The sequence below is a fragment of the Rhododendron vialii genome, chromosome 1a, assembly GCF_030253575.1.
Source record: "Rhododendron vialii isolate Sample 1 chromosome 1a, ASM3025357v1".
Taxonomy (NCBI): Eukaryota; Viridiplantae; Streptophyta; class Magnoliopsida; order Ericales; family Ericaceae; genus Rhododendron; species Rhododendron vialii.
In genome coordinates, this window is record NC_080557.1 from 8,635,922 (window position 1) to 8,656,526 (window position 20,605).

Consider the following 20,605-nt stretch of genomic DNA (forward strand, 5'->3'; position numbering starts at 1 on the left):
AAATGTGTACAATATGTACACAAACATATAACACACCAATGTCATTTTTTTCTCCTTGAGCAAAACAGGTAAGGGTAATATTGGAAAAAAAAAACGGTTGGGGTGAAAAGGATCCCGCTTGATGGTTTAAGGGGTCATGGTTTTCAGTTCTTTAGTTTATGAGGGTTTTTTTTTTTAGATTAAGCACAAAAATTAACTTGGGTTGCGTTAAGACTGGTCTCATTATCTCCTCTTAGTCAAAAGGGGAGAGGGTTTTGTTCCCCCTTTTTCTCCACGCAAATTTGACCGAATCTTTGTACACGTCCCCACGGCAATTGTGAGGGACAGTAGGAATCTTAAAAAAACAAAAATCCACGACATGGGAAATGATGTGGGGCCTCTAATTAGTGATAATAGAGTACTATCTTCACAAGTCTTCACAAGTCAAGCAAGTATACCAGCACTCTATTTAAGCAAGGTTATCAGCAAGCAGCAAATTCAGCATTAACATTCCCATCACCACATTGGTATGGCAGTGTTAAACCCATTTTCCCTTTTCATACACGTCGTTTTTCTGTTGTTGTCCTTGCATTCTGGCTCTCCTCTAGTAGCCGGCTTTGTCCAAGGCAGGAACAAGACCGACCATCTAGCCTTGCTTGCATTCAAGGCTGCAATAACCAGTGATCCCTTCGGAGCTCTGAACTCATGGAATGAATCCATCCACTTTTGTCATTGGGTTGGCGTTACATGTGCCCGCCAACACCAGAGGGTCATCGTGTTGAGGCTTGAACATCATGAGCTCACTGGGTCTGTTTCGCCTCATGTCGGGAACTTGAGCTTTCTCAGGGAACTGTGGCTGGGTAACAATAGCTTGAGTCATAAGATTCCACCAGAACTCAGCTGCTTGAGGAGACTACGAATATTGACGATGGTCAATAATTCGATTACGGGTGAAATTCCGACCAATATATCTGGTTGCTTTAACCTTGTTGCTCTTGAACTCTCTCGTAATCGACTGGTCGGGAAAATTCCTACGGAGCTCGGTTCTTTGACTAAGCTGGAGAGATTGCTGATCGGAAGCAACAACATAACAGGAGGTCTGCCTTCTACTCTTGGGAATCTATCTGCTCTTACGAATCTTACTGCTTATTACAATAGTATTACTGGGAATATACCAGATACTCTTGGTGCATGTAAAAAATTGGAAGTTCTCAGATTAGCGTTGAACAAGTTTGTCGGTACCTTTCCTTCCTCAATCTACAATATCTCTTCCATGAGAAACTTAATAGTACCGTATAACCAAATTGAAGGCAGCCTACCCTCTGACCTAGGAATCACTCTTCCTAATATTCAACGCCTGGTTCTTGGTGCCAACTTGTTTACTGGTTATATACCTATTTCAATATTCAATGCCACCAAACTATATGACCTTTCCCTGGGGGAAAATAGATTTAAAGGAAAAGTTCCTCTTTTAGAAAAGATGCGTGATCTTGAGGTGTTACTGTTACACCAAAATCATCTAGGAACAGGGGAAGTGGATGACTTGAGCTTTCTAAACTCACTGACAAATGCTACCAAGTTGCGTTTTCTGTCCTTGAGCGAGAATAACTTCGGAGGGGTGTTGCCTGAATCAATAAGCAACTTTTCCACTCATCTTATGGTACTAGAGTTGGGTGGCAACAACATAGGTGGGAGCATCCCAACCGGGATAGGGAATCTTATCAATTTGCAAGTTCTTTTAATGTTCGACAACCATTTAAGCGGTAACATTATTGCTGATATTGGGAAGCTTCAAAAGCTACAGTTGTTGTCTCTCAATGGTAACAAATTCTATGGGGAGATCCCAACATGTCTTGCAAATTTAACTTCTTTAAGCCAACTTGTTTTGTCTGAAAATAATCTCCAAGGCAGCATCCCTTCAAGTCTGGGGGAGTGTCAGTTATTGCAGGTACTATATCTTTATCGAAATAACCTTAGTGGTATCATACCCAAAGAAGTTATGATCAGCATCTCATTGTTATTGGCTCTAGATCTATCTGACAACAATTTGTCTGGTAACCTTCCAATAGATGTAGGTAATTTAAAAAATCTAGAAGAATTTGATGCTTCTGAGAACACATTGTCTGGTAGAATTCCAAGCACTCTCGGTAGCTCTGTAAAACTAAGATTTCTAATACTTGGTGCCAACAAATTCTGGGGAAACATTCCTGCAACCTTAGCTAATTTGAGAGGTGTGGAAGAATTAAATCTTTCTCACAACAATTTCTCAGGACAAATCCCAGAGTACTTGGATGGCTTCATCTTTTTAAATACATTAGACTTGTCATTCAATGATTTTGAGGGTGTAGTACCGGAAAGAGGTGTTTTTAAGAATGCAACCGCCATTTCTGTTGAAGGAAACAACAAGCTCTGTGGGGGCATAGCTGAATTGCAGCTACATAGTTGCAACTCTAAAAACAGTAGAAGGAAAGGATTAAATCCAATTGGAAAACTAATAATCTTGGTATCATTTGGGCTTCTAGGACTACTTGTGATGTTGGGTGTTCTGTATCTTTGTTGGTCTAGGAGGACAACAAAAGTACCCTCAATCCGAGAATTAGGAAACTCATTTCCGCAATTATCCTACCAAAGTCTACTTAGAGCAACCGATGGGTTCTCTCCATCCAACTTAATTGGAGTGGGTAGTTTTGGTTCAGTTTATAAAGGAATTCTTGATCAAAGTGGAAAAATTGTTGCAGTGAAGGTTCTAAACCTTCAATTCCGTTGTGCCTCAAAGAGTTTCAAAGCCGAGTGTAAAGCCATGAAGAGCATCAAACATCGAAATCTCGTAGGAATTCTTACAGCATGTTCGAGTATCGACTATCATGGTAATCATTTCAAAGCCTTGGTTTATGAGTTCATGGTCAATGGGAGCCTACACGAGTGGTTGCATCCAAATGGGAATGGAGAGGGTGTACACGAGGAGCTAAGGAGTTTAAACCTGCTACAAAGGCTTCATATTGCAATTGATGTTGCTTCTGCTCTTGATTATCTTCACCATCATTGTTGGGAACCTATAGTTCACTGTGACTTGAAGCCAAGCAATATTCTTCTGGACAGTGAAATGACTGCACGTGTAGCTGATTTTGGTTTAGCAAGATTCCTTCTCAAAGCCACGCATGAGTCTTCTGAAATTCAATCAAGCTCCATTGGCATGAGAGGGTCTATTGGTTATGCCGCTCCAGGTAAATATACCTCTTATATAGCACTTTTGATTATTCTTTTTCAAACCACTTCGAATGCTATTTAGGGCTGATAGACATCTCTTCTTAATCTGGTGCGTCAATCACTTGAATAAAGCTGATAGTTTGTTTGATTTCACCATTCAAAAATCATTTGGCTCTCAAAAGGCCTGAGAATCAAGGGCATTCTCCAATGCCACTTTAAAAAAAGTGCAGGATTTTTCTTGGCACACGGGGCTTATTTTTGGCCCATATGGGAAGATGTACCATCTTAGTTTTAGCGTTGCAATAGGGACCTTTAGTTTGTCTCCTTTGGCTGTAGTCATAAATAGGAAAAGTTAGAGAGAACAGAATAAAATGAACTCCTTTTTTAGCAATGGCCATTTCTCACTTTCAAGTTATATTGTCGATACACTAGGATCGATCTGCTCTATCTGTGAAGCAATTCGGGGAATGGAGTTTGGCGTAGCAAGTTATGCTTTTCCCACTTGAATGAGGAAAGTAGACAGTTTCAATTTCTTTATTTTGTATCAATTAGTCGAAGTAAAATTCGTGAATTGTAGTTCAACTTCTTATGAAGATTTAGAACCATCAACACCTCAATCCAATATATCACAGCAAAAGGAAAATGTTGTATCACTGTAAATTATTGTCGGCACAAGGCACATTACCATGCTCTGATATATTAGCATCTTCATAAGTTCATTTAATAATTCATGGTTCACATATTGTAGAGTACGGCATGGGAAATGAGGCCTCAACATCTGGCGACGTATATAGCTATGGCATACTTTTGTTGGAGATGTTCACCGGGAAGAGACCTACAGATGGCATGTTTACAGATAATCTAACACTCCACAAATTTGCTAAGATGGCTCCACCCGAATCAGTGGAGAGCATTTTCGACCGAACATTGATTCCGCAAGGACAAATTGGCGAAGCAAGCACAAGTATCAACAGCATTAAGAATCAGAGCTCTCTCAACAGTCACAAAATTCACGAGTGCTTGACTTCACTACTTCAAGTTGGAATCGCCTGTTCAAAGGTAGCAACAGATCGACCGGACATCAATGAGGTTGTCACTGATTTGCATAAGATCAAGAACATTCTTCTTGGAAGTAGAGTACATGGAGGTTGAAGATCTAGAATTCCTATGTGATCAATGAGTAGGTAGGACAACACTTTCGCACTCGGCTTAGAAAAATCATGCATTTTGCATTGAAACCAGCAGATTTCTTCACTAGTCCAGCTAACATTGGTTTTCTCTGTAGATACTTAAATGGCCTAACACAACAATTCTACTAGACCTAGGTGGTCACAATTTATTATGTTCAGCAGAAGGTGACAAAAAATGTTTAAGGCAGCTGACATTTGTGGTTAAAAAGGAAAGAATGGGTCATCGGTCTTTCATTCAACTTTTTCTTTCATTTCTTCCGTTGCCTTGCATCATGAGTCACTTATTTGAAGAAGTCCCAAGAAAACTAATTTCAAATGTCCTATAGGTTCCTTGCATCATGAGTCACTTATTTGAAGAAGTCCCAAGAAAACTAATTTCAAATGTCCAATAGGTTCTTAACTATGTGTCTGTTTTTACACTTTTCATCATATTCCTTCCAACATTTGTGTGATCTAATTATCAATTTGTTCTTGTCCTAGGTATCTGAGGTGTAGTTGGGGTTGAAGACACTTCTTGACGCAATAGCTACATGATGCTTCATATTGCTTCTGCTGTTTGTTACAGACATATCGCAGTATACTGTGCTGTAATTTCCCGTTCAGCTCCTTTATCGTTTTTAGTTTGCAACCTTCTTGAATAAATGTACTTCAATAAGGCAGGGTTTGCTATGATGATCTTGTACTAATTCTTATTAATTCTGCAGTTTAAGTAGCTAGGCTATGGATTCCACGGTTTGCTCGTACCATTCAGCATCTATTATACCACTCTAAACGTACAGTGTTTGTTAGGTGGCTTATGGAACAGAGGGAAAGGATATGAGAAAGCCGTGATACAGCGAATGGTACGTCTAGTAGATCATAGAAGAGAAGAAAAAAAATGAACCAACCCCCAAAAACTATGCCAAAGATCAAGACCTATATTACTCACTTCTATACTTTGTGTCCCGCAGTATGTCCTTTGGTATCGAGAAATACACTCAGAATCTAGGATACTTGTCTATTTCAGAATGGGATTTCGAAAATAGGCAAGTGTTTTCCTGCCTTATAATATATATATATATATATATATATATATATATATATATATATATATATATATATATATACATACAAAAATCTTCAAGTAAGGACCTTAAAATAAGGACCTTATATGCGGACCTCCCATTTCTCGCCTTTCCCGATTTGATATCGATGATCCGAGCCGCTCAATGTGATCAGAACGTGATTTTAAGGGTACCCGCGAGAAATTGGCAAAACAAATGACCGGAAAGGGCTTGATTTGAGTAGTTTTTATTTGAACCGTTAGAAAAAAAACAAATAAAAACTGCTCGGATGAAGCCCTTCCCGGTCTTTTTTTTTGCTGATTTCTCGCGGGTACCCTAAAAATCACGTTCTGAACACATTGAGCGGCTCGGATCATCAAAATTTGATTGGGAAATGGAGGTCCGCATTTTATTAAAATAAGGTAGTCCTTATAAGAAGGGGACTCTATATATATATATATATATATCAGTCATTTTCAAATAAGGAGGTCCTTATTTTAACTAAAATAAGGACCTCCACATTCCTCCCATTTTCCGTTCGAATTTCGATGATTCGAGCCGCTCAATGTGTTCAGAACGTGATTTTAAGAGTACTCGCGAGGAATCAGGAAAAAAAATGACCGGTAAGGGCTTCATCCGAGCAGTTTTTATTTGAACCGTTCAATAAAAAACAAACAAAAATTGCTCGGATGAAGCCTTTCTGGTTTTTTTTTTTTTTGCTGATTTCTCGCGGGTACCCTTAAAATCACGTTCTGAACACATTGAATGGCTTGGATCATCGAAATTCTATTGGGAAAGAGAGGTCCTTTTTTTATTAAGTTAAGGTGGTCCTTAGGAGAAGATGACTCATATATATATATATATATATATATATATATATATATATATATAAATATAACATAGAGCAGTCGGATCATCGAAATTCGATCGGAAAATTGATGAAATGAGGAGGTTCGCATTTTAACTCCCTCATTTGAACCGGACTCATATATATATAAAATTTCCCGGGTGGTTCCGCAGACAATCAATCAAATACCTAAAAAAACACCCAAAATCTTGATCTCATTGTTTCCGATCAAATTTTTATGATCCGAACCGTTCAATGTTCACCGGGAAAAGACCAACAAATGGCATGTTCAACAATAGTCTAACACTCCACAAATTTGCTCAGATGGCTCCACCCGAATCAATGGAGAGCATTTTCGACTCAACATTGATTCCACGAGGACAAATTGGCGAGGCAAGCAAATGTATTTGCAGCATAGTTTTAAATATCGGCCGATACGGTTCGTATCGGCCGGTTCATACCGGTATTTAAGACTTCCGGTTCGGATATAGGCCGGTATAACGGGGAGACTGAAATTCACAGATGAACCGGCCGATTCCCGATACGTATCGGTATGTAACCGATTTGTGGACCGGTTCGGCCGGTTCGTATCGGTTCGGCAAAAAAAAAAAAACACAAAAAAAAACATAATGTGGCTAGTGATTATGTAATGTAAAACCTCCATGGTGTGTTTATTTTAATGTTTTCATCTTATTTTTGTTATTTATGTCAATTATATCAAAACTACTCATAATGTTGCATTTTTCTCATATTTGTAAAATCTTATTGACTTGCGGGTTTTGATAAATTATCGGATATTTCACATGAAGAGAATGGGCTATTACATGTCTTAAATTAATTAAAATGTGAGAATTTAAGCCAATGTTGGGGGCAAAAGTATATTTTTCAAGTTTTATACATGTTGCTGATGATTTTTAAAAATTCACGACCGCGACACCCGATTCCTGCGACGTATCACCGATACGTCCCGATACCGATATACCGCGACCAATACCGCGACGGCGACCGATACCGCAATTTAAAACTATGATCTGCAGTGTTCGGAATCATAGCTCTCTCAACAGTCACAAAATTGACGAGTGCTTGATTTCACTACTTCAAGTTGGAATCACCTGTTCAGAAGAACATGCAACAGTGTTGTTACTGATTTGCATAAGATCAAGAACATTCTTCTTGGAAATGGAGTACATGGAGGTTGAAGATCTAGAATTCCAGTGTGATCAAGGAGTAGGTAGGGCAACACTTTCTTACTCAGTTAACAAAAATCAAGCATTTTGCATTGAAACCATCAGATTTCTTCACTAGTCCAGCTAACATTGGGTTTCTGTATAGATACTTAAATGGCCTAACACAACAATTCTACTAGATGTTGCTGGTCAATATTTACTATGTTCAAATCATGCTAGCATTAGCTACAACAGAAGGAGACGTATTATGTTTAAGGGTCTTTCATTCAATTTTTTCTTCGTTTATTCCGTTGCATTGCATCATGAGTCACTTATTTGATAATGTCTCGAGAATACTAATTTCAAATGCCCAATAGCTTCTTAACTATGTGTCGTTTTTCCTGTACGCTTCTCATCATATTCTGTCCAACATTTTTGGAATCTAGTTATCACTTTTTCCTGTCCTAGGATTCTGAGGTTTAGCTGGCATTGAAGACACTTCTTGAGCAATAGCTTTGGGATTGGGATCTCACTTGTTCTTTGTTGTCCCATGGCCAAACGATTTGCATTGGGCCGGGGCCTCCCGACCTCTCTAATTCAATATCGTTATCCAAATATGTTATCCAAATATGAATAGTGGGCATAGTTTAGCTACTAATGATAATATATGATCAGAGCATCCTCATCAATTGGTGTGGTATCTAAGTGTATTAGTGGTGTTTGTTAAGAAGAGTGCAATTTCGTATTGGAGGAAGAGGGTTGTGGGAAGGAGTACGTGTCTAAGGCATGCTTCGTGTGTACACATAAAGGTGATAAAATAAAAGTATTTTTCCAAATCCGAATTTTTCTACAGAAATAACAATGAAAGATTTTCTGTAATTGATAATTAAAATAAAAGGATTCATGTAGCCAATCCTAAATGATTGAGACATAAGGCTCGGCTTGGTTTGGTTTGAAATTGTGCAATTTATATATACTGCATCTGAAACTTGCGGTCCTTGCATCAATATTGGGACCTTCTTTTCTTTCTTCTTCCTAATAATGCACATTTTAAATTTAGAAGACCATTGGGGATGCACTAACCGAAAACAATAAATAATTATTTGAGTTCGGGCTTCTATCCTCAAGAAGAGATCCAGAGAAGCCAGGAGGAGAGAATTCTCACTTACAAATTCCACTCCCTCGCATAGAACTCTTGGCACACACAATGAAAGATAAAAGTAAGGCATGCTTCGTGTGTATATTTAAATGTGATAAAATAAAAGTATTTTTCCAAATCTGAATTTTTCTACGGAAATAACAAAGAAAGATTTTCTATAATTGATAAAAAAAAAAATTAAGGATTCATGTAGACGACCCTAAGTGATTGAGACATAAAGCTTGATTTGGTTTGGTTGGGAATTGTGCAATTTATATATAATGCATCTGAAACTGGCGGTCCTTGCATCAATACTGGGACCGTCTTTTCTTAATTTTTTCTTCCTAATAATGCACATTTTAAATTTAGAAGACCATTGGGGATGCACTAACCGAAAACAATAAATAATAATTGCCATGTTTTTTTTCTCCCTTGTGTTATACGTTGAAGAAAAGGAGGTAATTAAAGTTTCGTTAGACCAATAGGGGGAATTGGGAAAACCACAACGGAATGGACTCTTTTTACACGCCAATTGTGAAGGACAGCTGGAATTTTAAAAAACAGAAATTGCAGTGCACAATGGGAAATTATATTAAAAAATAAAAAGGGGGTGGAAAATTAGTGATTCTGCTCATCAATGGACTTTGGGGTCCTCAACATGGTTAAAATGTGAAAAGGGGAAATTATTATTGTTTGGAATCACTATGGTTTTAACACCTTTCCATTCGTCGTAAGTGTGGAATCATTATTGTTTGGAATTGCTGCTGATATGGTGGGGTGGAATTTAAGTCCACCAGTAGGCAGTGCTTATGGTGCTAGCTAGAGCGCAGCACCAAGTTCGTGCGCTAGCACCTTAGTCACATAATTTTCTTCAAAAAGATTTGCGCTTTTCGCTCTCACGATGGGCTCATTTTTTGTTAATTCGGTAAAATTTTTGGGCTTGGTTAATTTCATGGATTCTCCCATTGATGTAGTGTCACGAAGTTTGTAATTCATAATTCATACGCGATGTAAATGATCTCTCCTAGCTCGAGAAAGACAAAAAAAAAACCCTTGAGTTCTATCCCAAATTTCACCTTCAATTTATTTACTCTTTTCTTGTGAATCGACATCAATCGGACTTTATTTACCGAGTATTACTATTACGCGATGACCTGCGCGCACTTGGGTGGTTTACAGTCATAGCACTCCTCTTCCCATCCAAGTCTTGACTCATTAAAAACTTCAGCCAATCCAACTCATATATATATTTATTGTACCATTTCCTAAACAAAAATAACGATATTTATTAGCTTGAAAACTTATGAGGTCTTATTTATTTTATTTGTTGAGCTATATGATCTACTTATTCACAAATATAGGTGAGTTGTCATTTACTCTGGCTGACTGAAAAAATCTAGACAACATGAAAGAAATATGAAATTATGCACAAAATTATACAAAATTTTATTTTATTTTTTGCAAGCCCCACTCCTTTTTTGAATTACTGGGATTTAAATCTACAAAAGTACACCAACACTCTATTAAAGCAAAGTTATCCGCCCGCAACAAACTCAGCATTAACATTCCAAAATCACAACATGGGTATGGCACTGTTAAATACATTCTTCGTCATGCACGTTGTTCTGTTGTCGTTGCATTCTCGTTCTCCTCTTGTAGCCTGCTTCGTGCAAGGGGGGAACGAGACCGATCGTGTAGCCTTGCTTGCATTTAAGGCTGCAATAACCACTTCTCCCTTCGGAGCTCTGAGCTCTTGGAATGAATCCATCCACTTTTGTCAATGGGATGGTGTGACATGTGGCCGCTGACACGAGAGGGTCATCATGTTGAGGCTCGAACATCAGGAGCTCACTGGGTCTGTTTCCCCTCACGTTGGAAACTGGAGCATTCTCAGGGAACTATGGCTGTGTAACAATAGCTTGAGTCATAAAATTCCACCAGAACTCGGCCGCTTGCGAAGACTGCGAATATTGACAATGGTCAATAATTCAATTACTGGTGAAATTCCGTCCAATATATCTGGTTGCTCATACCTTGCTGCCCTTGAACTCTCTGGCAATAAGCTGGCTGGAAAAATTCCTTCGGAGCTTGGTTCTTTAACTAAGCTCGAGAGTCTGCTGATTGAAAGAAACAACATAACAGGAGGTCTGCCTTCTACTCTTGGAAATCTATCTTCTCTTACGAATCTTACTGCTCATTCCAATATTATTACTGGGAATATACCAGATACTCTTGGAGGATGCAAAAAATTGGAAGTTCTCAGATTAGGGGTGAACAAGCTGGTGGGTACCCTTCCTTTCTCAATCTATAATCTCTCTTCTATGAGACACTTACTAGTATAACCAAATTGAAGGCAGCCTTCCTTCTGACCCTGGAGTACTCACTCTACCAAATCTAAAAAGCCTAGCTCTTAGCAACAATTTGTTTACTGGTTACTTACCTATTTCAATATCCAATGCCACCAAACTAAATTACATTCACCTGGCAACAAATAGATTTGAAGGAAAAGTCCCTCCATTAGAAAAGTTGTGTGATCTTGAGATATTAGCGTTAAATGAAAATCATCTAGGAATAGGGGAAGTGGATGAGTTGAGCTTTATAAACTCATTGAAGAATGCTACCAAGTTGTGGGGTCTGGACCTGAGTGACGATAACTTTGGAGGGGTGTTGCCTGAATCAATTAGCAACTTATCCGCTCAACTTAGTATACTAGATATGTCTGACAATAACCTAGGTGGGAGAGCATGCCAACCGGGATAGGGAATCTTATCAATTTGCAGGGTCTTAATATAGACTACAACCATTTAAGCGGTAACATTCCTGTTGATATTGGGAAGCTTCAAAAGCTACACTATTTGTATCTCCATAATAACAATTTCTATGGGGAGATCCCATCATCTCTTGCAAATTTAACTTCTTTATTTTGAACTTGCTTTGTCTAAAAATAATCTCCAAAGCAGCATCCCTTCAAGTCTGGGGAAATGTCAATTGTTGCAGCTACTACATCTTGACCATAACAACCTTAGTGGTACCATACCCAAAGAAGTTATCAGCATCTCATCTTTGTTATATCTAGTTCTATCTTCCAACAATTTCACAGGTAACCTTCCATCAGAAGTAGGAAACCTAAAAACTCTAGAAGAATTTGATGCTTCTCATAACACACTGTCCGATAAAATTCCAAGCACTCTCAGTAGCTATGTAACACTAAGATTACTATACCTTGATGGCAACAAATTCTGGGGAAACCTTCCTGCAACCTTAGCTAATTTGAGAGGTTTGGAAGAATTAAATCTTTCTCACAACATCTTCTCAGGACAAATCCCACAATACTTTGATGGCTTCATCTTTTTAAACACTTTAGACTTGTCATTCAATGATTTTAAGGGTGCAGTACCAGAAAGAGGTGTATTTAAGAATGCAACTGCCATTTCTGTTGAAGGAAATAACAAGCTCTGTGGGGGCATGACTGAATTGCATCTGCGCAGTTGCAACTCTAAAAACAGTAGAGGGAAAGTATTCAATCCAATTGGGAAATTAATAATCTCGGTATCATTTGGGCTTCTAGGACTACTTGTGCTGTTGGGTGTTCTTTATCTTTGTTGGTCTAGAAAGTCAACAAAAGTTCCCCCATTCCGAATTTTAGGGAACTCATTTCCGCAATTGTCTTACCAAAGTCTGCTTCGAGCTACCGATGGGTTCTCCCTATCCAACTTAATTGGAGCGGGTAGTTTTGGTTCCGTTTATAAAGGAATTCTTGATCAAAGTGGAAAAGTTGTTGCAGTGAAGGTTCTAAACCTTCAATTCCGTGAGGCCTCAAAGAGTTTCATAGCCGAGTGTAAAGCCATGAAGAGCATCAAACATCAAAATCTTGTAAGGATACTTACAGCATGTTCGAGTATCGACTATCAAGGTAATGATTTCAAAGCCCTTGTTTATGAGTTCATGGTCAATGGGAGCCTACACGAGTGGTTGCATCCAAATGGGAACAGAGACGGTGTCCAAAAGGAGCTAAGGAGTTTAAACCTGTTACAGAGGCTTCATATTGCAATTGATGTTGCTTCTGCACTTGATTATCTTCACCATCATTGCTGGGAACCAATAGTTCACTGTGATTTGAAGCCAAGCAATGTTTTTTTGGACAATGAAATGACTGCACGTGTAGCTGATTTTGGTTTAGCATGATTCCTTCTCAAAGCCACCATTGAGTCTTCTGCAAATCAATCAAGTTCCATTGACATGAGAGGATCTGTTGGTTATGCTCCTCCAGGTAAATATACCTCTTAAAACGTTTCATTTTTCCTTTGCAAAACCATTGCCAACACTCTTTAGGGTTGACAGACATCTGGTTTTATTCTGGTTCGTCAATCACTTTAATAAAGCTAATTGTTTTTTCTTTGTTTTTCTCCTTACCATATCATTTGGCTCTCAGCTGAGAATTAAGGTAAATTTCAAATATGTCACTTAATACAAAAGTGAAGCACCACTCATGGCATAATGTTCTTATTTCTTCCCCATATGGGAAGATGTACCAACATATAGACATCTTAGTTTTAGAATTGCAATAGGGAGCTTCTGTTTGCTCCTTTGGCTATAGTCATAGCAAGAGTTAGCGAGAGTAGAAGAAAATGATTACTTTTTTGTTTTTACCAATAGTCTTTGCTTGTTATGAAGTCAGTATATTGTCAATACCCTAAATATAAAGGTCGAATCCATTTATGCAACCAACTGGATTAGTGATGGCCTATGATGGCTGCCAAGCAATGTGTGAAATGCAGTTTCGCTTAGTGAGTTATGCTAATTCCCACTAGAATTAGAAAATTTGATGGTTTTCAATGTCTTCATTGTGTCAATCAATCAGTTGAAGTAAAATTTGTGAACCATTTAGCTTCGGCTAGTTATAAAAATTTAGAACCATCAACATTTCGATTCAACATATATTGCTAACATTTTCTTTAGATGGTTTCTAGTTACCCTTTCGAATTTTATAACCACAAGAACCTAATATTGTTACGAGTCTTAAACATCTACTGACATAACTTGTAAACTGATGTCTACACAAGGCACATCACTATGGTTTGATATATTTCTGACCAAGCATGCATCTCTCGTAAGTTTATTTAGTAATTAACGTATTGTAGAGTATGGCATGGGAAATGAGGTATTAACGTCTGGAGATGTGTATAGCTATGGCATCCTTTTATTGGAGATGGTTATTGGAAAGAGACCTACCGATAGCATGTTTATCGGTAGTCTGACTCTCCACAACTCTGCTAAGACAGCCCTGCCTGAACCAGTGGTGAGCATTTTCGACCAAACATTGATTCCACAAGGACAATTGGGGGAGGCAAGCACAAGTATCCGCAGCAATCGGAATCAGATCTCTCTTACCAGTCACAAAGTTCACGAGTGCTTGATTTCACTACTTCAAGTTGGAATCGCTTGTTCACGAGAACAGGCAACAGATCGGCCTGGCATCAACGAGGTTCTCACTGGCATGCATAAGACAAAGAACATTCTTCTTGGAATTTGAGTATGCAAGCCAAAGAACATTCTTCTTGGAATTTGAGTAAGTCGAGGTAGAAGATCTAGAATTGCAGTGTGATCACTCATGAGTACGCAGGGCCACACTTTCTTATTCACTTAAGAAAAATCATACGTTTTGCTCTGAAAACATCAAATTTCTTCACTGGTCCAGCTAACATTGGTTTTCTCTGCAGATGCTTAAATACATAATGCCTAACATAACAATTCTACTTAACATGGGTGGTCACAGTTACAATATATAAATTTGAAAAGAGGTGTTATCTATGCTAGCATTACACTTAGTAAAAAAACATGCTAGCATTAGCTACAGCACAAGGAGACGAATTCTGTTCAAGACAGCTGACATTTGACGTTATAAATGAAACGAATGCTTTATCGGTCATTCATTCAACTTTTTCTTCGTTTATTCCTTTGCCTTGCATCATGAGTCGCTTATTTGATATAAGCCCCTAGAAAACTAATTTCAAATGTCCTAGCCTATAGCTTCTTAACTGTGTCCATTTTTACGCTTCCATCATATTCTGTCCAACATATGTGTGATCCAATTATTACTTTTTTTGTCCTAGGTTTCTGAGGTGTAGTTGGTGTTGAAGACACTTCTTGACGGAATAGCTACGTGATGCTTCAATTGCTTCTGCTGTTTGTTATAGACTCATCGCAGTATAGTATGCTGTAATATTATTTCCCATGCTACTTTTTCTGTGTAGTCTCAGTTTTCAACTTTCCTGAATAAATGTACTTGTGAATAAATCTATGGTTTGCTACGATGATCCTGTCTTTCCTCTTATAAATTATGTAGTTTAAGTACGCTATTGATTCCAAGGTTTGCTTGTACCATTTCAGCATTTGTTGCACTACTCTAAATAGTGCTTATCTTAATGCGGTACTGCATGTATTTTTTCTGTTAGGTGGTTTATGTAACAGAGGGAAAGGATACTGAGCAAGCTGTGGTATAGCGAATGGTTTGTTGAACAGAATGTAGAAGGGAGGAAAAAAATTGAGGCAACCCCCAAAACTATGCCAAAGATCAGGCCGATCGACATTATTTACTTTCTATACTTAGTATAATTAGAGGGGAACAAAAATACTGATTGGAACAATATTTTGACAACATTTTCAGTCAAGGTGGGCGTAAATTAAAGGGTGTTGTGTGTTCAAGTGTCCAAAAAAGAAGTGTGGGTGTAGTTTAGTGATGATTAGAGCGTCCTCAACGGTTGTGGGATCTGGTGTATCAATGGTTTGTGTTAAGAAGAATGCAATTTCGTACGGGAGGAAGAGGGTTGTGGGATGGAGTTTAGTGATGATTAGCTGATTCGAGAGAGTAAAAGAGGATGCGAATAGTGCAACTTCGTATCGGAGGAAGAGGGTTGTGGGAAGGAGTGCATGTCAAGGCAGGTGCGGTGTGTTCAATAACAAATTCATTCAAGGGCATCGAATTGTTATCACCTATTTTTGGCATGCCATGGTAATTTCAAATATGCCGCTACAGGATTGCAAGAAGTCCACACAAGATTCAACCTAAAATCTTAACACTAGTATACTCGTATATATATACAGGGTGATGCAGGAGCATGTTAATGGTTATTGAAAATGACGTAAAATTCATGTTGAAGTGTCTTTCTAGCTTCTAGTCAGAAGTCTAGTTGTTTGGTATTTCTTTTATGAGTTTTTTTATCATTTTCTATGAATCTAGTTGTCTTTTATTTTCTCTAGGAGTCTTCCTAGTAGTTTGGAGTCAAAGTCTTGTCAAATATTTATTCTTAGTCTTGAAGAGTCATCTTTGGAAGCTTATAAATAGTTGATCTAATGAATGAAATAGTAGTTTTGAGTGTAGAATTAATATAGCCTTTGGCTAGTGAGAAGTTTATCTTCTTATTTCGTTTCTATATCTCTTAGGTGGATTCCTTAAGAGTGGTGAGCGATCCATACGCCTTGTATCCCTAGTTAAATCCTCAGGTGGTGATATCTATATCCCGTTTGGTTCCTAACTTGGGTGGTGAGCGTTATCCCTTTATCCATTTTTTTTAACCTTACTTCCGTCTCGTCTTAAAACTCCGCCGTCAGTTTGGTATCAGAGCGGTGATCCTGCCCTGCTGAGTTTTCATCCCGTGGCATTTTGAGATAAAATGTTGCGTGTGAGTGAAAGACCAAGGAAAGATCATGCGTGGGAAGGAATTTTTTCGATGAAGATTTTACAATTTCACAACCATTGGTGGATTGGGATTTGCCTCCAATCTATGATGAGTACAATGAAGAAGGATTCCTAATCGTCCAAAGACATCAACATTCAGGTCAGTGGGGTTATGAGCAATGTCTTCCTAATTTCAATACTGTTAATACTTATGATGGCGGCAAATGGTGCAAAACTACAACTATGGTAGCCAAGACTGATTGGTCCGAGCCTACTATCTATGATGAAGACCCCGAAGATGAGGATATTGCATTGGGAAAGCTAACCTTTGTGTTGCCGATTCACGACATCCAACAAAGTCCAACTTGGGTTTCAAACAAACGCAAATCTGATGATTCAAACTGGATAGACGAGTCCGTCTATAAACAGTGCACCAAACTTTTTGAAACTTATGGCATCATTCATGGATTTGAGTGCCTCTTCATTATGGATTCAGGGAGTCAAGGCAACTATGTTTCTCAGAAATTGGTCTCATTCTTAAATCTACCGACTGAATATCTTTCCAAGCCTTATCATGTCAGTTGGGTGAATCAAGGTTCACAAATACCCGTAATTAAGCGTTGTTTGGTGGAGTTTTCAATTGGTAGACAGTACTGGGACAAGATTTGGTGTAATGTCTTGCCAATGGAATCTTATGATGTCTTGTTGGGCCGTCCATGGCAGTGGGATAGAGACGTTATTTATCAAGGGAGAAAGAATGTTTATGAATTGAAGATGAATAGCGTTTCCATCAAATTGTTCCCAAGAGTGAAGAACTTGAAGAGGGAGAAACTTTTAGTCATTGCAGAAAAAGTTGTTCCATCCAAAAAAAAAAAAAAAAGGAAGTGCCTCTGCCGTGTCGTCACCAAGAAGTCGCACAAACTCGAGGTCGAGTTTTCTCAACCGGGGGAGAATGATGCAGGAGCATGTTAATGGTTATTGAAAATGACGTAAAATTCATGTTGAAGTGTCTTTCTAGCTTCTAGTCAAAAGTCTAGTTGTTTGGTATTTCTTTTATGAGTCTTTCTATCATTTTCTATGAATCTAGTTGTCTTTTATTTTCTCTAGGAGTCTTCCTAGTAGTTTGGAGTCAAAGTCTTGTCAAATATTTATTCTTAGTCTTGAAGAGTCATCTTTGTAAGCTTATAAATAGTTGATCTATTGAATGAAATAGTAGTTTTGAGTGATGAATTAATATAGCCTTTGGCTAGTGAGAAGTTTATCTTCTTATTTCGTTTTTGTATCTCTTAGGTGGATTCCTTAAGAGTGGTGAGCGATCCATACGCCCTGTATCCCCAGTTAAATCCTTGGGTGGTGAGCGTTACCCCTTTATCCATTTTTTTTAACCTTACTTCCATCTCGTCTTAAAACTCTACCCTCACAGGGGATTTTAGGGCGGAGCGGGGCGGGGACAGACACATATCTACCCCTATCCGTTACCCGAATATTTTTAGAAATCATCCTAGATACCTACAAGAAGTCCCTGAATACCCTAGCCATTTGGGGCGGAGATTAAAGCGGGTACGACTCGCGCCAGCTGACTTGCTAATCCTTAGCTTAACCATATGTCTCGAAAAGGTTAATCTCGAGCTCTCACAATCTCCCCACTTTATGATGCAGAGTTTGACAAGAAACCCGCAGCTGACTTTCTAACCCTTAGGCAAACCACCTGGCTCGAAAGATTAATCTTGCATTATATAGTAACCCTTCGTGACTCATCATATATCATAACCATCACCACATCTCACCGATCTGGAACTTTGCCTAAGATGGGCTCTCACATGAAAATAGGTCGGAGAGAAGAAGCAAAATATCGACTTGGCCTTTGGCTAAATGAACAATTCCGCAATTGAAAGTATTTCCCAAATCCGAATTTTTTATCCGCAATAACAATTAAATATTTTTGGTAATTGAATGTAAAAATTGTTGTCCTTATGTGGGATCCATTCTTTTCCTAATTCACACCTTAACTCATATTATAACACACAATTCAGAATGGCGTTTGGGATGCTCTAACCGGACCCATTAACTAATTATTGCCATCTTTGTTTGGTAATTGATTTTGGCACTCCACTTTTTGATAATCCCATTCCAATATTTGTCTTTATATTGTAATAGGTCTTTTTATCAGATGACTACGTCCTCTAGCTCGAGGTTTTCATTTCTTCATAGTAGTGAACTCGTTTTTAGTGTGTAATACACACATGACAAGTCACAAGAACACTAAAAAACAAATATTAAAGTGAGATTATTAAAAAGTAGAGTACCAAAATCATTGCCCTCTTTAATTTATTTCTCCCTTGTGTTATACATCGACTAAAACAAGTCAATTAAAGTTTTCTAGTCCAAAAGGGAATTTGTGAGAACCACATTGGAATGGACTCTTTTTACACGCCAATTGTGAACGCGCTCTTGTTTTCATACTACTACGAAGGACTCTTTCTACACGGCAATTGTGCAAGGACAGCTGGAAAATTAGCCCATGCTTCCACTAGCAAAAAAAGGTAAAAACTTTGGGCCTTTTTTTGCTTTCGTTTACATTAATCAACAAGCTTCAATATTTTACCATCTCGTTCACACTAACAAAAAAATTTCTCCAAATTTTTTCTCGACTACTTTTTCACTCACATACCCATCAACAATTTATTCATTAGTGGAAACAACTTGACATTTCTCAATAGCTTATTTACTATCGGAAACAACTTACAACTTTTCAACAACAAAAAAATTTCTCCAAATTTTTTCTCAGTGGAAACACCCATGTGCATCAATGGACTTTGGGGACCTCAAGATGGTTCAAATGTATTTTTTTTTTTAATAACCGAATGTCCATGTCAACTTGCTTACACCTCCACTAATTATCGGATATTGAAGTGAAGGAGCAGGCAAACCTCAAGTAGTCTCAAAGTTTGGAATGTTTGGCCATGATAATAATTTAACATGCGGCCTCTTGGAAAACAAACTTGTTTGTTGCTTTATTATGCCCACCTGAGCAAACTCCTTGTGATTGTGTTTGTTTCCAAAAAGTAACAATTGGCTTAGGAACGGCGAGTAGTGCAGTTCTAGGCCTGATGCGGGCGTGCCAGGGCAGGATTGCTGCCCAAATTTGTATCAAGGCCTGGAAGCCTTAATCTGACTTCTAATTGGACGAAAGTGCACGGCCTAAGGGTGGAGACCGTGAGGAGGTTCGTGGTTTGCCTTTGCGGGCTAAGGACTTAAAATTTCCTAATCGTGTGAAAAATGGACAGAAAGGTAGAGCAAGGCCTAAAACAGAAATAAATGGACTTTATTAACGGTTTAACAAAGTCTGATTACAAGGAAATGAAATAAAATCTAGGCTTGGCTAGATTGAGTACAAACTATTCTAGAAAGTAAAAGTAATTGAACGATAAGCCGTGCGCTTGTTTGGTCGGGGACCGAAAGATAAAAATAGTTAAAAGATAATTGAAATGTAATTTGGATAAGCCATGGGCTTTGATGGTCGTAGACCTTTGCCAAGGCCTTCAACTCTGGTATTTATAGGCAGATGTTCCAGGTCTTGAGCTGTTCAAGCTGCTTCCACAGGCCTTCATGCATGGCTGCCAAGTGTCCCTTTTGAGCTGCTTCAAAATGCTCCAATGAGAGGCTATTCTTTGATAAAAACGTGCCCTTTACTCCAAGGAAATGGTAAAGGCCTGAAAAGCCCTTCTTTTCTGCATAAAACTTTGTAAAATAGTAAAAGGAACTTCAGCATCCATGCCTTTGAGCTGCTTGTGAGCAGCTACTGCTTGACTGGACGTCTTTTGGGCCCACCAATGCTGAAGACCAAGGCTTCTTCAAGCCTTCCCACCATTTTATTGGTCCTTGCATCCCTTGTGGGCCCTTAAATCCTCTAATCTTGACCCCTTATGGAAGAAGAATCGAGAAACAAAGGCTCAGCCAGATCTGGGTGAGCTGCTTGTGAGCAACTTGCTTAGGTCTGCATGAATCAGTTACCAACAGCTCCAAGGGGCTGCATGTACTCCACCTGTCCTTGGTCTTGCTTTATGCTGAAGGATGGGGTCAACTCAGACTTTGAGCTGCTTGCAAGCAGCTTACCCAGGTCTGCCCAGCAAGAACATTCTAGGCCTTTGAGCTGCTTATGAGCTGCTTGGGATGTCTCCATGCATGGCCGCCACGTGTCCTTGGTCTGGTTGAGTTGCTTGCCTGCATGGATGCTTATAAAAAAAGGATATTGGGGCCCACCAAGGCCAAAAACGCAGGCCTGGTTGAGCTGCTTGAGCAGCTTGCTAGGGAGAAGCTTCTAGGCCTTTGAGCTGCTTGTGAGCAGCTTGCTTAC

At 38.7% G+C, this 20,605-nt stretch overlaps 1 protein-coding gene and 1 pseudogene across 1 annotated transcript; both read left to right on the plus strand.

The window, feature by feature from the left end:
* Positions 1-431: 431 nt before the first annotated feature.
* LOC131316101 (probable LRR receptor-like serine/threonine-protein kinase At3g47570) lies at positions 432-5,119 on the plus strand. Its single transcript, XM_058345380.1, has 3 exons — positions 432-3,203; positions 3,935-4,370; positions 4,857-5,119. The coding sequence occupies exons 1-2, from the start codon at positions 509-511 to the stop codon at positions 4,336-4,338; spliced, it is 3,099 nt and encodes a 1,032-aa protein (XP_058201363.1). The 5' UTR covers positions 432-508; the 3' UTR covers positions 4,339-4,370; positions 4,857-5,119.
* Positions 5,120-11,373: 6,254 nt separating this feature from the next.
* LOC131316173 (probable LRR receptor-like serine/threonine-protein kinase At3g47570) lies at positions 11,374-15,015 on the plus strand (annotated as a pseudogene).
* The last annotated feature ends 5,590 nt before the right edge of the window (positions 15,016-20,605 follow it).